Source organism: Manis pentadactyla, chromosome 5 (assembly GCF_030020395.1).
Source record: "Manis pentadactyla isolate mManPen7 chromosome 5, mManPen7.hap1, whole genome shotgun sequence".
NCBI lineage: Eukaryota > Metazoa > Chordata > Mammalia > Pholidota > Manidae > Manis > Manis pentadactyla.
In genome coordinates this window covers 3,463,614-3,482,776 of record NC_080023.1, presented here as the reverse complement: position 1 = coordinate 3,482,776, position 19,163 = coordinate 3,463,614, and the positions used below count along the sequence as shown (strand labels likewise).

Below are 19,163 nucleotides of genomic sequence, written 5' to 3'. Positions count from 1 at the left end.
GTCCTGGCAACAGCTCGCCCTTCAAGCCCGGGGTGCAGAAGCTTCCAGGCAGGGCCCATCCTGGAGGCTTCTCCATCCCCACTGGCCCCTGCCCTGCCCTAGTGGTCCTGTCCTGCAACGCTCCACTGTTCCTTCAAATGCCCTCTGCCTCCCAGGGAGACTCTGAAAGGAGCTGTGTCCATTTCACCTAATACGAACTCAAATAAACCCCCGGCTTTTATGTTAGCTGAACCATTAGAAATGTTCCAACTGTATTAGAGGCTTTTAAAAAATGTAACAATTAGAAAATATGTTACCAATAGAAAAATGGTAAAAAATGTTACCAATAGAAAATATTTGCAAAACTTCAGGTGTTATGATCTGGCTACCCTTTTATGAGTGACGTGTTGGTTCATTTGGCCTTAGAACCCAATGTTCCGTTTCCTGGACGTTGAAAGACGCAGAAGGCACTGCTTCCCGTGAGGATGAAGCAGATGGAAGCTCTCAGACAGTGAGCGGGAGAGCCGGCTCGCCGGACTTATAATAAAATGCCTTGCCTTCAAGCGGGAACAAAGGCCCATTGTAAGTCGGTGGAGTATCCTCAGGTTCACACGTATATTCTGATTCTTTAAAAGAGCAAAAGAATTAAAAGTCAGGCAACCTTGGCAGCCATGATCATTACAAACTAGGAAGTGACACAACTCACAAAAATGCTTACTAGCTACATCGCTTAAGTCTCTCCGTGGCAAATACCATACATCTGGTGGCCTCACCAGTCACCTCTGAGTGGACAAGTCTCCACCCTACACACAGAATTCTTACTGGGCAATGTAAGCTACCTGTTGGCTGATATCTTCTCTCTAACCCAGTTTCTAACTCATTTTACAGGACATGAGTCACAAAGAAGCTGAGTGCCTGTGGTGCAGAGACAGACACTCAGCTCCACCACCCTCCACGAGCAAGCTGCACAGCCACACGGCCACATTCCACACTCCTCACCCAAGGTGACACACTCAGAGGCCCTGGGAGGGGCACAAAGGGGCTGGATCCAACCGACAAAGGGGGTGGTGGCACAGGCTGCTGCCCCCAGCACCCAGTCTAATTCTCCCCCGACCTGGAGCCCGAGCATCTCCCACTGAACACCTCGCTGCCAAAGCCTCCCCAGACTCCAGACCAGTCAGACTCAGCTTGTCTGCTCCCAGCTGGCACCCGGGCATTTCTGTCCAGTCCCTCCTGCCTGGGCTTTCCAACAGGAGGGGGCACTGTGAGAGACTGAACATGGCTGCCCGGTGAGCCTCCTAGAGACCAGCTGAGCATGCGGGCCCTCTGTGAACAGCTCTGGCCAGAGGCTGCCCCTGACAAGCCCGGCTCCCAGCACAGCACTGTCTCCCCATCCTTCCCCAGGCCTCTTCATCCGAGGCTGCCTCCATCCTGCCGAGAGCGTTGGGGATGGCCTAGGGGTGAAGTTCCTGGGGGACCTGTAAGGCGGTGGCCAGGAAGTGGCAGGCATGGTGAATGGGAGTCTGACCCCCTGAGCCAGGGAGGGCTCACCCACTCATCAGAAGCAGACACACCCTCTGTGGCTGCCCCTCCACTCCTGGCAGCCACTTCCCAGCTTACACACTGCATACTAGATAGAGACTAGACTTCAGAGTCAGATCCAACCCGACCTTGGGCAAGGTGCATGCCCGGGAACCTTTCTGTACCTCGGGTGCTAATACTGAGGGGCTGCTAATACTGAGGTGGCATACTCCTCTCGGTGACATTACCTCAGCTGCTTCTGGGGACAGCATGGAAGTGTAGAATCATGACTGTTAACCTCTGTGCCCTGCCCTTCCTCACCAAGGGGCAACCACACTGCACAGTGTGGAATGAGGTCTGAATCTCAGACAAGAGTGACACACAGATACAAGCTCCAGGCTCACTGCAGGCCGGAGCCCACAAGCTCATGCTCCCTGGCTCCTGCCTTCCCGAGTCTGCGTGTCTGTGAGCTGCCCCATCCTCCTTTGACAAGTTCTTTTTAAGCTAAGGGAGAGTGAGTTTCTGTTTTTCTGACTCAAGCCCCCGTCTGACGTAGGTCCCTCAGCACAGAATGCCTGCAGGGTGAAGCGCCTACAAGAATGCCGTCAGCCACAGGGCAACTCGCATGGCCTCCTGCTGCACCCCTCAGCTCCCTGTGCCCATTCAGCACACTGCTTGCTCTCCAGTCTTGCTTTCAATGTGTGGCTGTTAATTTACAGCTAGCAAACCTGAGCAGAGTGGCCCAACTGTGACTCTGCTGACTCCACAGGGGTGCCTCCTCTGGGCCTGCTGGGGCTGTGTCACGTCTCCCTCTTGCTGGGCTCCAGGAGGCTTCCAGAGCTGCAGACGCCCTCACTTCTCTGGATAGCAGCTCCTAACCACTGGGTGCATCCCCAGGCGAGGGCTTGGAGAGACACACCTGGGCAGCTTCTACTCTCCCCACATGGGCCAAGGAGGAGCCTCTGGCCCCAGGCTGCAGTGGCTGCGTCACCAGCACCAAGAACTCACAAACAAGCAGGCCTTTGCTCACAGAGCAGTTGCCTCTCTGACACAAGGTCCATACAAGAACCACACTGTGAGCGGCACAGATGAGAGGGCCCACGGCGGACAGAGGTCACCACCCTTCCTCCATATGCCCCCCAGAAATGTCAGCGGAGATAGCATTTGTGCTGATTAAGTAAAAAAGTGCCAGCACTAGTCTCTCTACTAATGGACTATCTATGATATAGAAAAGTTCCTGGAGAAAAACAAGGGTTGCATATCCTAAAACAGCTCACCACAGTATTTCTTGAGGAATTTCTGTATGTGCTGCTCACTTGCACTGAGACGGAGTTCTCCAAGTATTTTGCCACTAAATCTTCAAAAGAGGGGGCAGCATCACTAGGATCTATAAGCCATGCAGCAATTCTGGGGTCCAGTCCCACAAAATCAGCAACTAAAGAGTAAAACATCATTTAATCATTCTAAGGAAAATGAGCAATTGCACTTTTTCCTGCTTTTACAAGGTTCTCAAGCTCAAAAGAATAGTAGTAGCATTACCATCCCCTCAAATTACAGAGCTGAGCCCCAAAGTAATGCTCTTCATGCCTAAAGAATCCTGAACCTTTGATAAGAGTGGCCTCCACACCCAGGTCCCACGCAGCCAATCTCCATGGGGAACTGATCCCAGACAGCTAAAAGTAAATGGAGAGTCCAAACTCACTTGGAATTTAAATCTCTCAAATAGATCTCTTAAATACAGTAAAAGGGGTAGAAGTCAGGCTCAGGCTCACTTCCTGCCTCCTCTTCCCCATCCTTCTCCCCTCCCTGCTCCCAAGCCCCTCACTGCCCCATGTACCTGTCCCCCATCCGGCTTTTCAATCATATATGTCAACACATCCCTCCTTCCGGGTCCTCCCCTCCCCCAGCCTCTCGCCAGCCTGCTTTCCCAGGACATGCTGACCCCCCACCAGGGTGCGCAGGAAGCCAGGTCTCAGAGCAGGGAGAGGGTGAGGTACTGCCCAAGCATACAGCATCCTGGACACTGGGCAGTGTGTGCAAGGACACCTGGCATTTGGGCATGTGCCTGACGACACCCAATGGGCTGTGTGGAGATGTGGGGAAAGGACCACGGTGCAGGGCCACCCTGTGAGCCCAGGGGCTCACTGCCCCTTAAGTGTTAGTTTTTTCTTCTGAAAACTGGGAGAAAAGATGACTCTAAGTATGTATTTGTGAGATGTACATGAAGCTGCTTGTTTTAAAAAAAAGTTATTTGCTAAGTAAATCTTAGTAACAGTATTTTGGACATGGAAGAGGACTGATTAGAGATAAATCTGAATCTTAAGTGACTGCTTTAAGTTATCTTAACATTCAGAACTGTGCTAAACAAAAATAAGGAGTTTGCCTTTAAACAAAATGTAGTCTTAGATCACATCATGCTAAATATTGTTATCTTCTGGCATCTTTATATACTAGTCTGAGAGATTTATATTTAATTTACCAAAGCAGCCAGTATCATGACATTTTTATCTGATGCCTGAGAAGTCTCTTATGTTGGCAGGTTTGGAACTCTGGGGGGAAGGAAGTCAGCAGGCATTCTGGCTTCTGACCCCCCATGCCAGCTCGAGATGACTTTACCTAACACTGTCTGGTAATGCTAATGGACCCCGTAGGACTATTTCACTCTACTCGCCCTTTCAAAGCCCTACTGATCCAAAACTAAGGGTTATTATCAACATGTATTTTTAAAAATCCTTGAGGAAAGTCTGACTGGGGGCTGGTCCCTATAAATGACTGTAACTAACAAACTGAAGCCTTCCAGGAAAAACCCCACACCTGGGAGAAAATGTCAGTACTTGAAATAGAAATACCAACAAAACATTTAAACTAAGTTAAATAATTGAGACAATGATAGAAGTTATGAAAAACAAATAAATCAGGAGTAAAAATACTTAGAAATTAGGTGACTTAGAAAAAGAAAAATTGAATGCAATAAATGGAAGAATTCAGGAAAGGGAAATAAAACAGAAAACCATTTCAAAAATAAAAACAAAAGCAAATAAATGCAGATGATGCCTTAACTAAAAAAGAAAAGATGGAAAAGAGGTATTTTTTTAAATATAAAAGAAATGAAGAGATTAAAAGTAGATCCCAGATAAAGTGATAAATATGAGAGACAAAGAAGATTCAACATATGAAATAAGAGTGCAGATATCACAAAAAACAAAAACCACCAGACATGTACCTCCTGACAGGACACACTGCCCCTCAGAGTAAGGATAAAGGTCAGCGTCAAGGTCCAGGTCAGGAAAAAGTTATGGAATGGTCTTGCCTCCCCAAATCTAGCTTGAATCTAGTCAAGCCTCTGGATATAACTGCCTGTGTGTGAGAAACAGAAGAGAGGGAAGAACACATCAAAGGCAAGAAGGGGGTATGGTCTGCAAAATGCAGAATGTGAGAAATCCTACAGGACAAACAGCCTGGATCCATCAACAATGATGAAAACTAACAAGCAGATAAAACAGAGGGAGAGAATATATAGATTAAAAGAGACTTAAGCAGTGTATCACACCTATCCCAGGTATGGGATTACCCCAACCCTTGTTTACATCCAAATTCAAACAAACTGTAAAGAACAAAAACAAACCAAAATATTTAAAGATAACTGGAGCAGTACAAACACTGACTGAATACCCATAATATTAAAGATCATGGCTAATCTGTGGGGAAATGATGAGGTATCATCTTAAAAAGGGAGTCCTCTTGAGGCGAGATTAAAGATGGCAGCAAGAGAGGTAAGACAGAAACCCCCTCCCAAAAACCACATGTAATATGAAAATACAATTAATACAACTAACCCTGAATGAGCAACAGGAAAGAAGGCTGCACCAGACTGCATAAACCTGGAGAAAAGAACAGACCTCACCGAACGGGGTAACGTACCAAAGCTCTGACCCAGCGGGACCCAAGCCCCTCCCCCGCCCCAGCTCGCCCGCGGGAGGAAGAGAAACGGAGGGGGAGGGGGTGGAGGCCCGGGGCTGCTGAACACCGAGCTGTGGAGATGCGCTCTGGGATTACAAACCTACATTACATGGTGCTCTGGAGATTAGTGGGGTTGGAAAGCTAAGACAGGTGGAAGGAATACTTGGAGAGACTGGGATTCCATCCACTTGTGGAAAACAGGGATCCACATCTGGCCACTCTGGAGCAAAAGAAACGGGGGGGCACTCTGAGAGACTCCCTAACAGCGAGAGCGCTGCTGAAGGGGCAGGGCTTGCCCAGAGCTCCCACTCAGGAGAGAGGACAGGTGGACGAATGATCCGGATGCACTCTCTCCAGCAGGTTGGGAGCTTTCAGGAGCTTCAGACGCTTCATCCCCATTGCTGGCTATGCAGCTCCGAGGACCCCCACCATGATACAGAGCCTGCTGCGCCTTCCTCCCAGCAGGCACCAGCTCGAACAATGGCTGCACCCGCCAATGAGCCAGGCCAGGCAGAGGGAGGCCCCGCTCATGGCAGCCACCAGAGAATAGTAGAGGCTCCTCCCTGCATGCTCACCCCACTAGCCCTGGCGGTGGAGACAGGCACTGCAGCCGGGAAGCAGGAAACAGCTCTCTCATCGCATAGGCACCAGCACTGCTTGCCTGCAACCCCACCATACCTCCGGGGGCTGAGCACCTCCAGAGAGATGAGCTTCTGGGAACTAGAGGGTAAAACATACAAACATGAGATGTCAAAGGAACCTGATTCGAACTAAAATCCCACAAACACTAGAAAGAGGGCCTAAGTGAAACTGAACTCACCAATATCCCTGAAAGAGATTTAAAAATAACAATCATAAAGATGCTCATGGAGGAACAGAAAAATATTCAAGAATGCAGGGAAGAATTCAGAAACAAGATTCAATGCTTAAGTAATACAGTATCTAAAATGAAACATACAACAGAGGGATTTAAAAGCAGATTAGATAAAGCAGAGGACATGGTAAATGAAATAGATATTAGAGAAGCAGAATACAAAGAAGCGGAGGCTGAGAAAGAAAAGAAGACCTCTAAGAATGAAAGAATATTGAGAGAACTGTGTGACCAATCCAAACGAAACGATATTCACATTATGGGGGAACCAGAAGAAGAAGAGAGAAAAAGGGACAGAAAGTGTCTTTGAGGAGGTAACTGCTGAGAACTTCCCCAATCTGGGGAAGGAGATGGTCTCTCAGGCCGTGGAGGTGCACAGACCTCCCAACACAAGGGACCCAAGGAAGACAACACCAAGACATGTAATTATTAAAATCACAAAGATCAAGGATAAGGAAAGACCATTAAAAGCACCAGAGAGAGAAAAAAGATCACATATAAAGGAAAACCCATCAGGCTATCATTAGACTTCTCAGCAGAAACCTTACAGGCCAGAAGGGAGTGGCATGATATACTTAATGCAATGAAACAGAAGGGCCTGGAACCAAGAATACTCTACCCGGCAAGGTTATCATTTAAATTTGAAGGATGGATTAAACAGTTTCCAGATAAGCAAAAGTTGAGAGAATTTACCTCCCACAAACCGTCTCTACAGTGCATTTTGGAGGGACTCATATAGATGGAAGTGCTCCTAAGTCTAAATAGCTGTCATCAGAGGAAATAAAACCACACTAAAGAAAGTAAACAATTAATTACTAAGCAGATGCAAAATCAAATCAACTACCCCCAAAGATAGTCAAGGGATAGACAAAGAACACAGAATATGATACCTAATATATAAAGAATGGAGGGGGAACAAAAAGGATAAAAAAAAGAACCTTTAGACTGTTTGTAATAGCATACTAAGTGAGTTAAATTATACTGTTAGATACTAAGGAAGTTACCCTGATAACAAAAATCTAAAGCCTGCAGTGGCAATAAGTACATACCTATTGATAATCATCCTAAATGTAAATGTTCTGAACAAGCAATCAAAAGACATAGAGTCACTGAAGGGGTTAAAAAAAAAGACCCATCTATATGCTGCCTACAAGTGAATCACTTCAAACCCAAAGACATACACAGACTAAAAGTGAAGGGATGGAAAAACATATTTCATGCAACTAATAGGGAGAAAAAAGCAGGAGTTGCAGTACTTGTATCAGACAAAATAGACTTTAAAAGAAAGAAAGTCACAAGAGACAAAGAAGGACATTACATAATGATAAAGGGGTCAGTCCAACAAGACGATATAACCATTATAAGTATCTATACAGCCAACACAGGAGCACCTACATATGTGAAACAAATACTAACAGAATTAAAGGGGGAGATAGAATGCAAGGCACTCATTTTAGGAGATTTCAACATACCACTCACTCCAAAGGACAGATCAACCAGACAGAAAATAAGTAAGGAGACAGAGGCACTGAACAACACACTAGAACAGATGGACCTAATGGACATCTATAGAACTCTACACCCAAAAGCAGCAGGATACACATTCTTCTCAAGGGCACATGGAACATTTTCAAGAATAGATCATATACTAGGCCACAAAAAGAGCATCAGTAAATTCAAAAAGATTGAAATTGTACTAACCAGCTTCTCAGACCACAAAGGTGTGAAACTAGAAATAAGTTACACAAAGAAAACTAAACATCCCACAAACACATGGAGGCTTAATAACATGCTCCTAATCAATGGATCAATGACCAAATAAAAAAAGAGATCAAGCAATATTTAGAGATAAATGACAACAATAATTCAACGCCGCATAATCTGTGGGATGCAGCAAAGGCTGTGCTAAGAGGGAAGTATACTGCAATACAGGCCTACATCAGGTAAGAAGAACAATCCAACATGAACAGTCTAACCACTCAATTAATGAAACAAGAAAAAGAAGAACAAATGAGGCCCAAAATCAGCAGAAGGAGGGACAAAATAAAGATAACAGCAGAAATTAATAAAATCAAGAAGAATAAACCAATAGAAAGAATCAATGAAAGCAAGAGCTGGTTCTTCAAGAATATTAACAAAATAGATAAACCCCTAGCCAGACTTATCAAGAAAAAAAGAGTCTACACATATAAACAGAATCAGAAATGAGAAAGGAAAAATCACTATGGATGCCACATAAATACAAGAATTATTAGAGAATACTATGAAAAATCACATGCTAACAAACTGGATAACCTAGAAGAAATCGACAACTTTCTAGAAAAATACAACCTTCCAAGGCTGACCCAGAAACAGAAAATCTGAACAGACCAATTACCAAAAATGAAATTGAATTGGTAATCAAAAAACTACCTAAGAACAAAACCCCTGGACCAGTTGGTTTCACTGCTGAATTGCATCATTTGGTGAAGACATAATACCCATTCTCCTTAAAGTTTTCCCAAAAGTAGAAGAGGAGGGAATACTTCCAAACTCATTTCAAGAGGCCAGCATCACTCTAATACCAAAACCAGACAAAGACACCACAAAAAAAGAAAATTACAGACCAGTACACCCTGATCAATATAGACGCAAAAATACTCAACAAAATATAAGCAAATCGAATTAAAAAATACATCAAAAAGATCATCCATCATGATCAAGTAGTATTCCAGGGATGCAAGGATGGTACAACATTTGAAAATCCATCAACATCATCCACCGTATCAACAAAAACAAGGACAATAACCACATGATCATGTCCACAGATGCTGAAAAAGCATTCAACAAAATTCAACACCTATTCATGATAAAAACTCTCAACAAAATGGGTATAGAAGGCAGTACCTCAACATAATAAAGGCTATATATAACAAACCCACAGCCAACATCACACTTAACAGTGAGAAGCTGAAAACTTTTCCTTTACAATCGGTAACAAAACAAGGATGCCCACTCTCCCCACTTTTATTCAACATAGTTCTGGAGGTCCTAGCCAAGGCAATCAGACAACACAAAGAAATAAAAGGCTTCCAGATTGTCAAGGAAGAAGTTAAACTGTCACTGCTTGCAGATGACATGATATTGTACATAAAAAACCCTGAAGAATCTACTCCAAAACTACTAAAACTAATATCTGAATTCAGCTAAGTTGCAGGACACAAAATTAATACACAGAAATCTGTTGCATTCCTATACACTAATGATGAACTAGCAGAAAGAGAAATGAGGAAAGCAATTCCATTCACAATGGCATCAAAAAGAGTAAAATACCTAGGAATAAACCTAACCAAGGAAGTGAAAGACCTATACCCTGAAAACTAGAAGACACTCATGAGAGAAATTAAAGAAGATACCAATAAATGGAAATACATTCCATGCTCATGGATAGGAAGAATTAATATCATCAAAATGGCCATCCTGCGTAAAGCAATCTACAGAGTCAGTGCAATCCCTATCAAAATACTAACAGCATTCTTCAACAAACTAGAGCAAATATTTCTAAAATTCACATGGAACCACAAAGACCCTGAATAACCAAAGCAATCCTGAGAAGGAAGAATAAAGTGGGGGGATTATGCTCCCAACTTCAAGCTGTACTTCAAAGCCACAGTAATCAAGACAATTTGGTACTGGTACAAAAACAGACCCATAGATCAATGGAACAGAATAGAGAGCCCAGATATAAACTCAAGCATATATGGTCAATTAATATACAATAAAGGAGCCATGGACATACAATGGAGAAATGACAGCCTCTTCAACAGCTGGTGTTGGCAAAACTGGACAACTACATGTAAGAGAATGAAACTGGATCACTGTCTAACCCCATACACAAAAGTAAATTCGAAATGAATCAAAGGCCTGAATGTAAGCCATGAAAACATAAAACTCTTAGAAAAAAACATAGGCAAAAATCTCTTGGACATAAACATGAGTGACTTCTTCATGAAGGGATAAAGAAGAGGTGGTACATATACACAATGGAATATTATTCAGCCATAAGAAGAAAGCAAATCCTACTATTTGCAGCACCATGGATGGAGCTAGAGGGTATTATGCTCGATGAAATAAGCCAGGCAGAGAAAGACAGTACCAAATGATTTCCCTCATTTGTGGAGTATAACAACAAAGCAAAACTGAAGGAACAAAACAGCAGCAGGGACTAGCAGTTACCAAAGGGAAGGGATCGGGGAGGGTGGCAGGGGTGTGGGAGGGCAGGTGGGTTGGAGGGAGAAAGGGATTGAGGGGTATCATGATTAGCACACATGGTGTGTGGGGGTTCACAGGGAAAACAGAGTAGCACAAAGACAAGTAGTGACTCTGTGGCATCTTACAACACTGATGGACAGTGACTTCAATGGGGTATGGGGGGGACTTGATGATATGTGTGAATGTAGTAACCACACTGTTTTTCATGTGAAACCTTCATAAGAGTGTATATCAATGATATCTTAATAAAAAAAAAAAGAAACTATTTGAACTCACACACACAAAAAAAGGAAGTCCTCTTTTTTAGGCCTAAAACTGAAATACTTAAAGAATAACCACATGATACTTGGGACCTGCTACAAAATAATCCAGGGAGAGGGAGTCTGGAAAGGGGTGTGCTACAGAGGTCACAAGACTGGACGTTAAGTCGATCGCTGCTGAAATTGCAAGCATGCCTTCGCCTTTCAGGTGACCATTCCATCCTGGAGTTCTCTGGGGCCCCAGACATCAGCCCTCTCATTAGCATACAACTCTCTCCACCCCTGGACCTTACTAGGCTTTTAGGAGTTATGTGCCAGGAAACTAGGGACAAACACCAAATATGTAGTTCCTATTGCATCACAGGCCTTTTGTATGTGTTGGGAATTTTGTACAATAAGATTTTTTTCCAGTATCTTATTAATGAGTGTTTTTCAACATGCAGATAATTTGAAAAGTGTACAGTGAAGAGACTCTACAGTGAACATTTTTGCTGTATTTGCTTTATGACATATATGTCCATCTAGTAAAAAAAGATTATAAAAAACTTAATTTTAAACAAAAGATGAAAATGTGTTCCATATTGTTTTGATGTTAATCTCTCTGGACTTCAGGTCTTAACGAGTTTATAAACTGTCTCTAGTTACATCTGATCATGTGGTGTTACTTCTTTCCTACCCTAAATTAGGAAAGTCAGGGCCACACTGGGGGCTCATCAGAGCCACATGACCAGGCCCCCCACCTGCCATTCTCCCATCCTCAGAAGCAATCACTCTTGGAAAGATGAATTTAAGAGATGATAAAAACTAAAACTTACCATGTTTCCAACTGCCATCATTGCCAAAAAATTTCAGCACCGTCCTCACAAAATCCTTAGCATTAAAACAAATAACAGGACATTTACATTTCAGTGCTTGAAATAGCACAGTCCTAGGAGATGAAAAGAAATGTACTGATTTAGGCATTAATTTAGAACTTCTGACCTTGGAAAAATCCTGTTACTACCTCATTGACAGCTATTACTTATGAAGCACTACATTGCAGACACTCTTCTAAGAGCTTTATATAGATCAACCCAAATCCTGTTAGGTAGTATTGCTTATAGATGATGAAGCTGAGACATAGAGAGGCTGGTAATGAACCCGAGGTCACACAGCTGTTCAAAGCCAATCCCTGGGTAAAACCCCACTACCTACAGACTAAGACCCAAATTCCTGACCAAAGATCCCCTGCAGCCAGCCGCCACATGACTCTCCAGCCTGCTCTCCCAGCACGGTGTCTAAACAGTCTACCCTCTGTCCACACTGAACTCTCCTTCCTCCATCACCAGACTGTGCCACAGGCTCTCACCCCTCGGGGCCTCGGCACATGCTGGGTTCTCCTCCCATGATTCCTGCAAACTACACACATGCCATTTTCAGGCATCTGCCCTGATTCAGGCAGGGAGCTGCCCATCCCCTACATCCCTTCTGCACTCTCGTCCACATATCTGCTAGAGCCAGAACCATGTCTGCTGTACTGTTATTTGCCCTGAAAGTACACTTGCCCCATTACATAAAGTGCTCTCTGAACTCATGCAGCTGGCATTTTTTGAACACCTACACATGAACACCATGCTAAAGCATTCACAAGGACCACTGCACCAGAACCTCCTCACAGTCCTTTTAGGCAAGCCTAGATCCATTTTACAAATAAGGAAGCTGAGGCTTAGAGTGGTTAAACAATTTCCCAGCATTACACAACTGGTAAGTGGCAAAGCTGAGGCCCAAGACCCTGTCTTGCAGCTGCCAGGCCCCGGCTATAAATCTCCCTGTATAGCAACTGTTTATTAATTCATTAATGAGGCTCTTTGGATAAGGCCAAGGGAGAAGGGAACCAGAACCCCAGTTAGCCCTGCACACTAAGTCAACAAGCACTTAGGTTTTGCTCAGCCTGCTCCACAGACATTTTCAGGCTTTTTGCATTTTCTTGTATGATCTACCTGGGTTTCCCCTGAAGAGGGAGGCCAGGAGGGAGGAGAGGGCAAAGTGACAATAGCACAGCTCAGGTCGTGGCTGTGCTGGTCTTGGGGTGTGCAGGAGAGGGGGTCGGGGAATTGGGGCGACTGGCACTGCCTCCCACTTTGACGCTCCTACGTGCAGACTTGGGATCCCGGAACAAGGTCGTCTAGCAGGCACATCAAACACCCCTACTAATAGAAGATGCAGGCTAGTTGATTGCTATCTTAAGATAAGACAAACAACAAAAAGAGGTTCTATAAGACAAAGTGGCTAAAATGCAGTATGTTTTGATGTCAGTTATGTAGGTCAATTATGTCATATTTGCAAAACAGGCAGCTATAATATAAAAATGCTAGACTTGAAAGTCTAAAATAAGGAGGCTTGAACTGAAATATCAAGGCTGATCTATGATGGTTTCCTCATCTATAAAATGGAATTAATAAAACTTAACATAGTTAACATGAAGATGAAAAGAGTGCATGTATGTAAAAAGACCATGCACAGGTGTTTAGTAAATGTTATTAAACTTTTTGGGCAAAAAAATTATGTATTGATTTAAATGTGATTTATTTAAATTCACTGTGAATCTCAAAGACACTATCATAATATTCGGATTATTACTTCCAATTTTATGGTACCTGGGGTAATATGTTCATATAATTCCCTGGAACTTATAAAATTAAACCTCAGATAATGGGGGGAGTCTAGTAACCATAATATTGCTCATGTAATTGTAGATCAATGATACCAAAATAAAATAAATAAATAATTAATTAAACCTCAATGCTCATTCACTCAGTAATATTGGATAAATATTTATTAGGCACATGCTTCACAGCATTGTTCTTGGCTGAGAGGTACAGAAATGAATAAAAGTTAAAAACCCCTGCCTTCAGAGAGCTTAGGGCAGATACAGGAAGCAGAACTAATGGGTAAGACACACAGGATGATCCTGGTGGTACTTGCGGGAATAGGGAAAAAGGCAGGGAGGCAGCAGGCCATGGCGTCATGGGTGTGGTACCGCTTCACCGACAGTAGGGTGGGCTTCTGATGGCGAAACACTTGATTAAAGACTGGAGGGTGAGGTGAACAAGAAGCCCAGCTGATAAAGGAAAGTTCTCTCCAGAAAATCATAGCCAATCAATGTGGAAGAAATACTAAAGTTACAAAAATCACCACCTGATGACCCCCAGCAACAGACAAAACCACTAAGGGCAAGTTCAGTGGGCACATTCACCACGGAGAGATCACGCTGACACCTCCCGACCCGCAGTTCTGTCTCAGCATCACAGAGGGTAGCCAGATAGAACACCCGGCAGCTAGCTAGACTTGGAATTCAGAACAGTGAACAACTTTTATCTGAAAAAAACATAAGTATTTTTTAGAGATGTATGATTTTAGTGCAAGAATGTCCCATGCAATACTTAGGACACACTTACACTAAAAAATCAGTTGTTTATCTGAAACTCAAATTTAGTGTCCTCTATTTCTGTTTGCTAAATCTGGCCACCCAATTACATTACAGATGGAGAATGAAGCACACAGCACCACCTAGGGAAGCTTCCTGTGAAAAAGCTGGACCTGAATAATCAAGCTTGTAAAACCAAGCTATAGTTTATGAAAATACAGAGGAAGGGAGAGCAAGGTAAAGAGCCCAACAATGATGAGACAGAGATGCCCGGGATGGGGGACCTTTGGCAGGTGGGGTGCAGTGCTCTCACTAGAAGAGGCAGATGAGACATGACCTCTGATGTCGCATGTGGTCCTGGTTGGTCCTGATCCCCATAAATCAACTGTATGAGGGCATTTTGAAACAACCGGGTAACTTTAAATTTGGACTGGGTTTAAGTTTGTTAAGGTTGAGAAAGGCATTGTGGCTGTGTAAAAAAATCCCATGTTTTTAATAAAGGCCATATATGATATTGTACATTAAAAACCCTAAAGACTCCACTCCAAAAGTGGGGGGGATCTCGCTCCCCAACTGCAAGCTCTACTACAAAGCCACAGTAATCAAGATAATTTGGTACTGGCACAAGAACAGAGTCACAGACCAGTGAAACAGAATAGAGAGTCCAGATATTAATCCAAACATATATGGTCAATTAATATACGATAAAGGAGCCATGGACATACAATGGAGAAATGACAGCCTCTTCAACAGCTGGTGTTGGCAAAACTGGACAACTACATGTAAGAGAATGAAACTGGATCACTGTCTAACCCCATACACAAAAGTAAATTCGAAATGAATCAAAGCCCTGAATGTAAGTCATGAAACCATAAAACTCTTAGAAAAAAACATAGGCAAAAATCTCTTGGACATAAACATGAGTGACTTCTTCATGAACATATCTCCATGGGCAAGGGAAACAAAAGCAAAAATGAACAAGTGGAACTATATCAACCTGAAAAGCTTCTGTACAGCAAAGGATACCATCAACAGAACAAAAAGGCATCCTACAGTATGGGAAAATATATTCATAAATGACAGATCCGATAAAGGGTTGACATCCAAAATATATAAAGAGCTCATGCACCTCAACAAACAAAAAGCAAATAATCCAATTTAAAAATGGGCAGAGGAGCTGAACAGACACTTCTCCAAAGAAGAAATTCAGATGGCCAACAGACACATGAAAAGATGCTCCACATCACTAATTATCAGAGAAATGCAAATTAAAACCACAATGAGATATCACCTCACACCAGTAAGGATTGCCATCATCCAAAAGACAAACAACAACAAATGTTAGCGAGGTTGTGGAGAAAGGGGAACCCTCCTACACTGCTGGGGGGAATGTAAATTAGTTCAACCATTGTGGAAAGCAATATGGAGGTTCCTCAAAAAGCTCAAAATAGAAATACCATTTGACCTGGGAATTCCACTTCTAGGAATTTACCCTAAGAATGCAGCAGCCCAGTTTGAAAAAGACAAGATGCACCCCTATGTTTATTGCAGCACTATTTACAATAGCCAAGAAATGGAACGCAACCTAAGTGTCCATCAGTAGATGAATGGATAAAGAAGATGTGGTACATATACACAATGGAATATTATTCAGCCATGAGAAGAAAACAAGTCCTACCATTTGCAACAACATGGATGGAGCTGGAGGGTATTATGCTCAGTGAAATAAGCCAGGTGGAGAAAGAGAAATACCAAATGATTTCACTCATCTGTGGAGCATAAGAGCAAAGAAAAACTGAAGGAACAAAACAGCAGCAGAAGCACAGAACCCAAGAATGGACTAACAGTTACCAAAGGGAAAGGGACTGTGGAGTATGGGTGGGAAGGGAGGGAGAAGTGGGGGAAGAAGAAAGGGAGCCTTACGATTAGCATGTATAGTGTGAGGGGGGCACAGGGAGGGCTGTGCAACACAGAGAAGACAAGTACTGATTTTACAGCACCTCACTATGTTGATGGATAGTGACTAATGGGGTATGTGGGGAGTACTTGGTGAAGGGGGGACTCTAGTAAACATAATGTTCCTTATGTAATTGTAGATTAATGATACCAAAATAAATAAATAAAGCCCATGTTTTTCAGAACTGTATCCTAAAAGGCCATGTCTGGGATTTTTCCTTAAAGCCAGCTCCCTACGGCCCCTCTCACAACAGGACAGATGACGGAGTGGGGAACAGCCTCAGGCAGCTGTTTGGCCTGCGTGTATGGGTACCTGGGGCTCAGTGTGCTGCTCCCTCCACCTTTGTGTCTTGTAATTTGCTTTTCTGTTTGTTTAAAGAGAAACATAAAGGAATGAAGTGAGTTCATGCAGGTATCTGGGAAAGCCTGCAGGAGAGGAGCAGCAGGTGCACGGCCCATAGCCAGGAACAGTGAGGAGGACTGGGAGAGGAGGCACGGTCCCGGCCACAGTGGAGGGCCATTGCGGGAACTCCGGCTTCTCTCCAGAATGAAGCAGGGGCTGCTGAAGGGTTCAGAACATGGGAGTGACGTGACCTCACTTATGTGTGAACAAGACCTCTGAGTGCTGTGCTGCAAACATGCTGGAGGGACAGGTGGAGGCAGAGGCCAGTCTGGAAGTTCTTGAGGCGATTCGATCAGAGCTGCAGGCCTGCACCCAAGGGTAGCAGCAGAAAGGGTGAGTGTAGATCAGATTCCAGCTCCATTTTGAAGGCAGAGCCAACAGGTCTTGCCAAGAACTGGGATATAGTATATGAAAGAAAAACAGAAGTTAAGATAATGCCAAGACTTTTGGCCTGAGCTCATGGAAGGCTATTGGTGATATTAACTAAGACAACCAAGGCTGTGGGAAGCAGGCTTCAGGGAAGATAGGGGCTCAGTTTTGAACATGTTAAGGCTGAAGTGACTATCCTACACTGAGTAGGATATGATTACAGAATTCAAAAGGCCGTCCAAGTATTAGGGTTCTATTCTCACAGAGTTCTCCCACAGAATAATTATTCTTTCTAAATATTCTCTCAAAAGCAAATTATGTAAAAAACTGGTTATGGGTTTCTTGAGAGCAGAGTGCTGTATATGTCAAATGTTGTCCACTTCTCACCAAAAATGACAGCAGTGTGAGTGTCTGACATGAAGCCTTTGACTGCCAAGGCACCCACTTCAAAGACATCCACGTTGAATGGACATGTGGTCAGCTGTGTAGCACGGCAACTCGCAAACAGCCGGATAAGGAACCAGGCCACCCCACCCATGAAGGTCCCTTAGTGACCACATAACTGACAGGCTGGGTGACCCTACTTCTCCCTCCCATGCCTCATTCCCACTCTTGCACTTTACATTAGCCTGAAGAGAGTGAACCTGCAAAGCCCCAGACACCCCACCCGTGACCTTGCTGTGTGGCTCCGAGGTGCACCACAGGCCTTCCAGGAGCTGTGAGGAATGAGTCTTGTTCCTCAGAGTTCCCTGAAGGTTTTTGTTGAAGTATGTCCTAAGATCATGTAAGAACCACAAGGGCTGGTCCAGCCATAACACTGGACCTCTGTGGGGCTCAGTATGAGTAATGGGGGCCCCAGTGAGAGTTGAGGCATTCCTAGCCAACAGGGCATCGCCACCCACAGGCTGGAACTGACACCACTGCCCGACAGCCACCCAGCACAGAGGCCGCATGATGAGGCAGGAAGGGCCAGGCTTCAGGGCAGGGGCTGCAAGGAGCTTGGCCAGACAACTAAGTGACTTGACCTCAGAGGGTGGGGTGGCAGAAGTGGATGCCCCCACAACGAGTCACTGACAACAGCGCAAAGAAATGGTGATGAGGGGCACAGGCTCCAACCCCAACAGGACTTGTAAGGCTTGAGAAGGACAGAAGAGTCCCTGCCTTTTCTAAAATTCTATGACTCCGAGCAGGCAGGTCCAAGTGAGACAAGTCTCACCTATCTTCACAGAATGGAACTTGGAAATTGGTAAGCTTGCTGGTGTTGAGGACAGTTCACAGTCTGAAGGCCCCGATGACTGAATTTTCTGATGCTGAGAGACTGAAGAGCAGCTGAGAACCCTCGGGGACACTGGCAGTGACAGCGGGTTTTCAGGTTTTCGTCACCACCTTCTCACTGAGATGTTAATGCAAATCCTGGAGCAGAAGGATAGAGCTTCTGTTCCAGAAGCACTTTGGGAGGGAGGGCCAGTGCTTGTAGAGGTTTCTGTCATTTAGATCCATTTCATTATCACGTGCCCATACAAAACTTCTAAAAATTTAATTAAAATTGGACTTTGGGAGACTTTACGTTAAGATAAAGCAGGCATGTCAGCGGGATTTAAGGTAATGAGTGAAGACTTCTTACCTGGCAAACTGGTTATGTGCCTCTTGTTCCTGGCCCCAGATGGAAGAGTGCTCTGTTTTTATGTAGAAACAGTGATCCCTGCACAGGAAGCCTTCCTCTGGAACACAGGCAGAGGCTGGGGCATCCAAGGAATCACTGCCTCCTTCCACGTGGCTCTGTAGTAACATCACGACCCCGTTAACAGAGGAAACTAGAGCCTGTGAATACACAATAAAGTTTCAAAGTTAAACATGAGCAATGCATTTACTCAAGAAAAATATATCATGTTTCATAATTAAGCAGAGAGAAAAGACCTAAAGTTAAATTTGTAAATGAACAGCTCTTTCAATGACAATCAAGGCCAAAAGCCAAACCCATGATCTGACTCCCCGAATCCAGTCTCCTCCATATTGAACTTCATGATGGAAGTCTTAGCCAGTGCAATACAACAGGAAAAGGAAATAAAAGGCGTGTAAATCCAAAAAAGAACTATATTGTCCCTATTTACAAATGATACAAATTTCTATGGAGAAAATTCAAAGAAATTTACAAAAACCTCTTGTAACTAATATATGAGTTTAGCA

The 19,163-nt window shown here is 44.0% G+C and overlaps 1 protein-coding gene across 1 annotated transcript in view; it reads right to left on the bottom strand.

Moving 5' to 3' along the window:
- The window catches only part of POLN (DNA polymerase nu), a 161,319-nt gene that overhangs the window by 111,031 nt on the left and 31,125 nt on the right, over positions 1 to 19,163 (bottom strand). Inside the window, exons 4-7 of the mRNA XM_057502043.1 lie at positions 18,601 to 18,797; positions 11,658 to 11,770; positions 2,778 to 2,935; positions 537 to 605 (exon numbers count right to left, since the gene is read on the bottom strand). Coding sequence (XP_057358026.1) covers positions 537 to 605; positions 2,778 to 2,935; positions 11,658 to 11,770; positions 18,601 to 18,797 — 537 coding nt within the window. The remainder of the gene's footprint in view (positions 1 to 536; positions 606 to 2,777; positions 2,936 to 11,657; positions 11,771 to 18,600; positions 18,798 to 19,163) is intronic.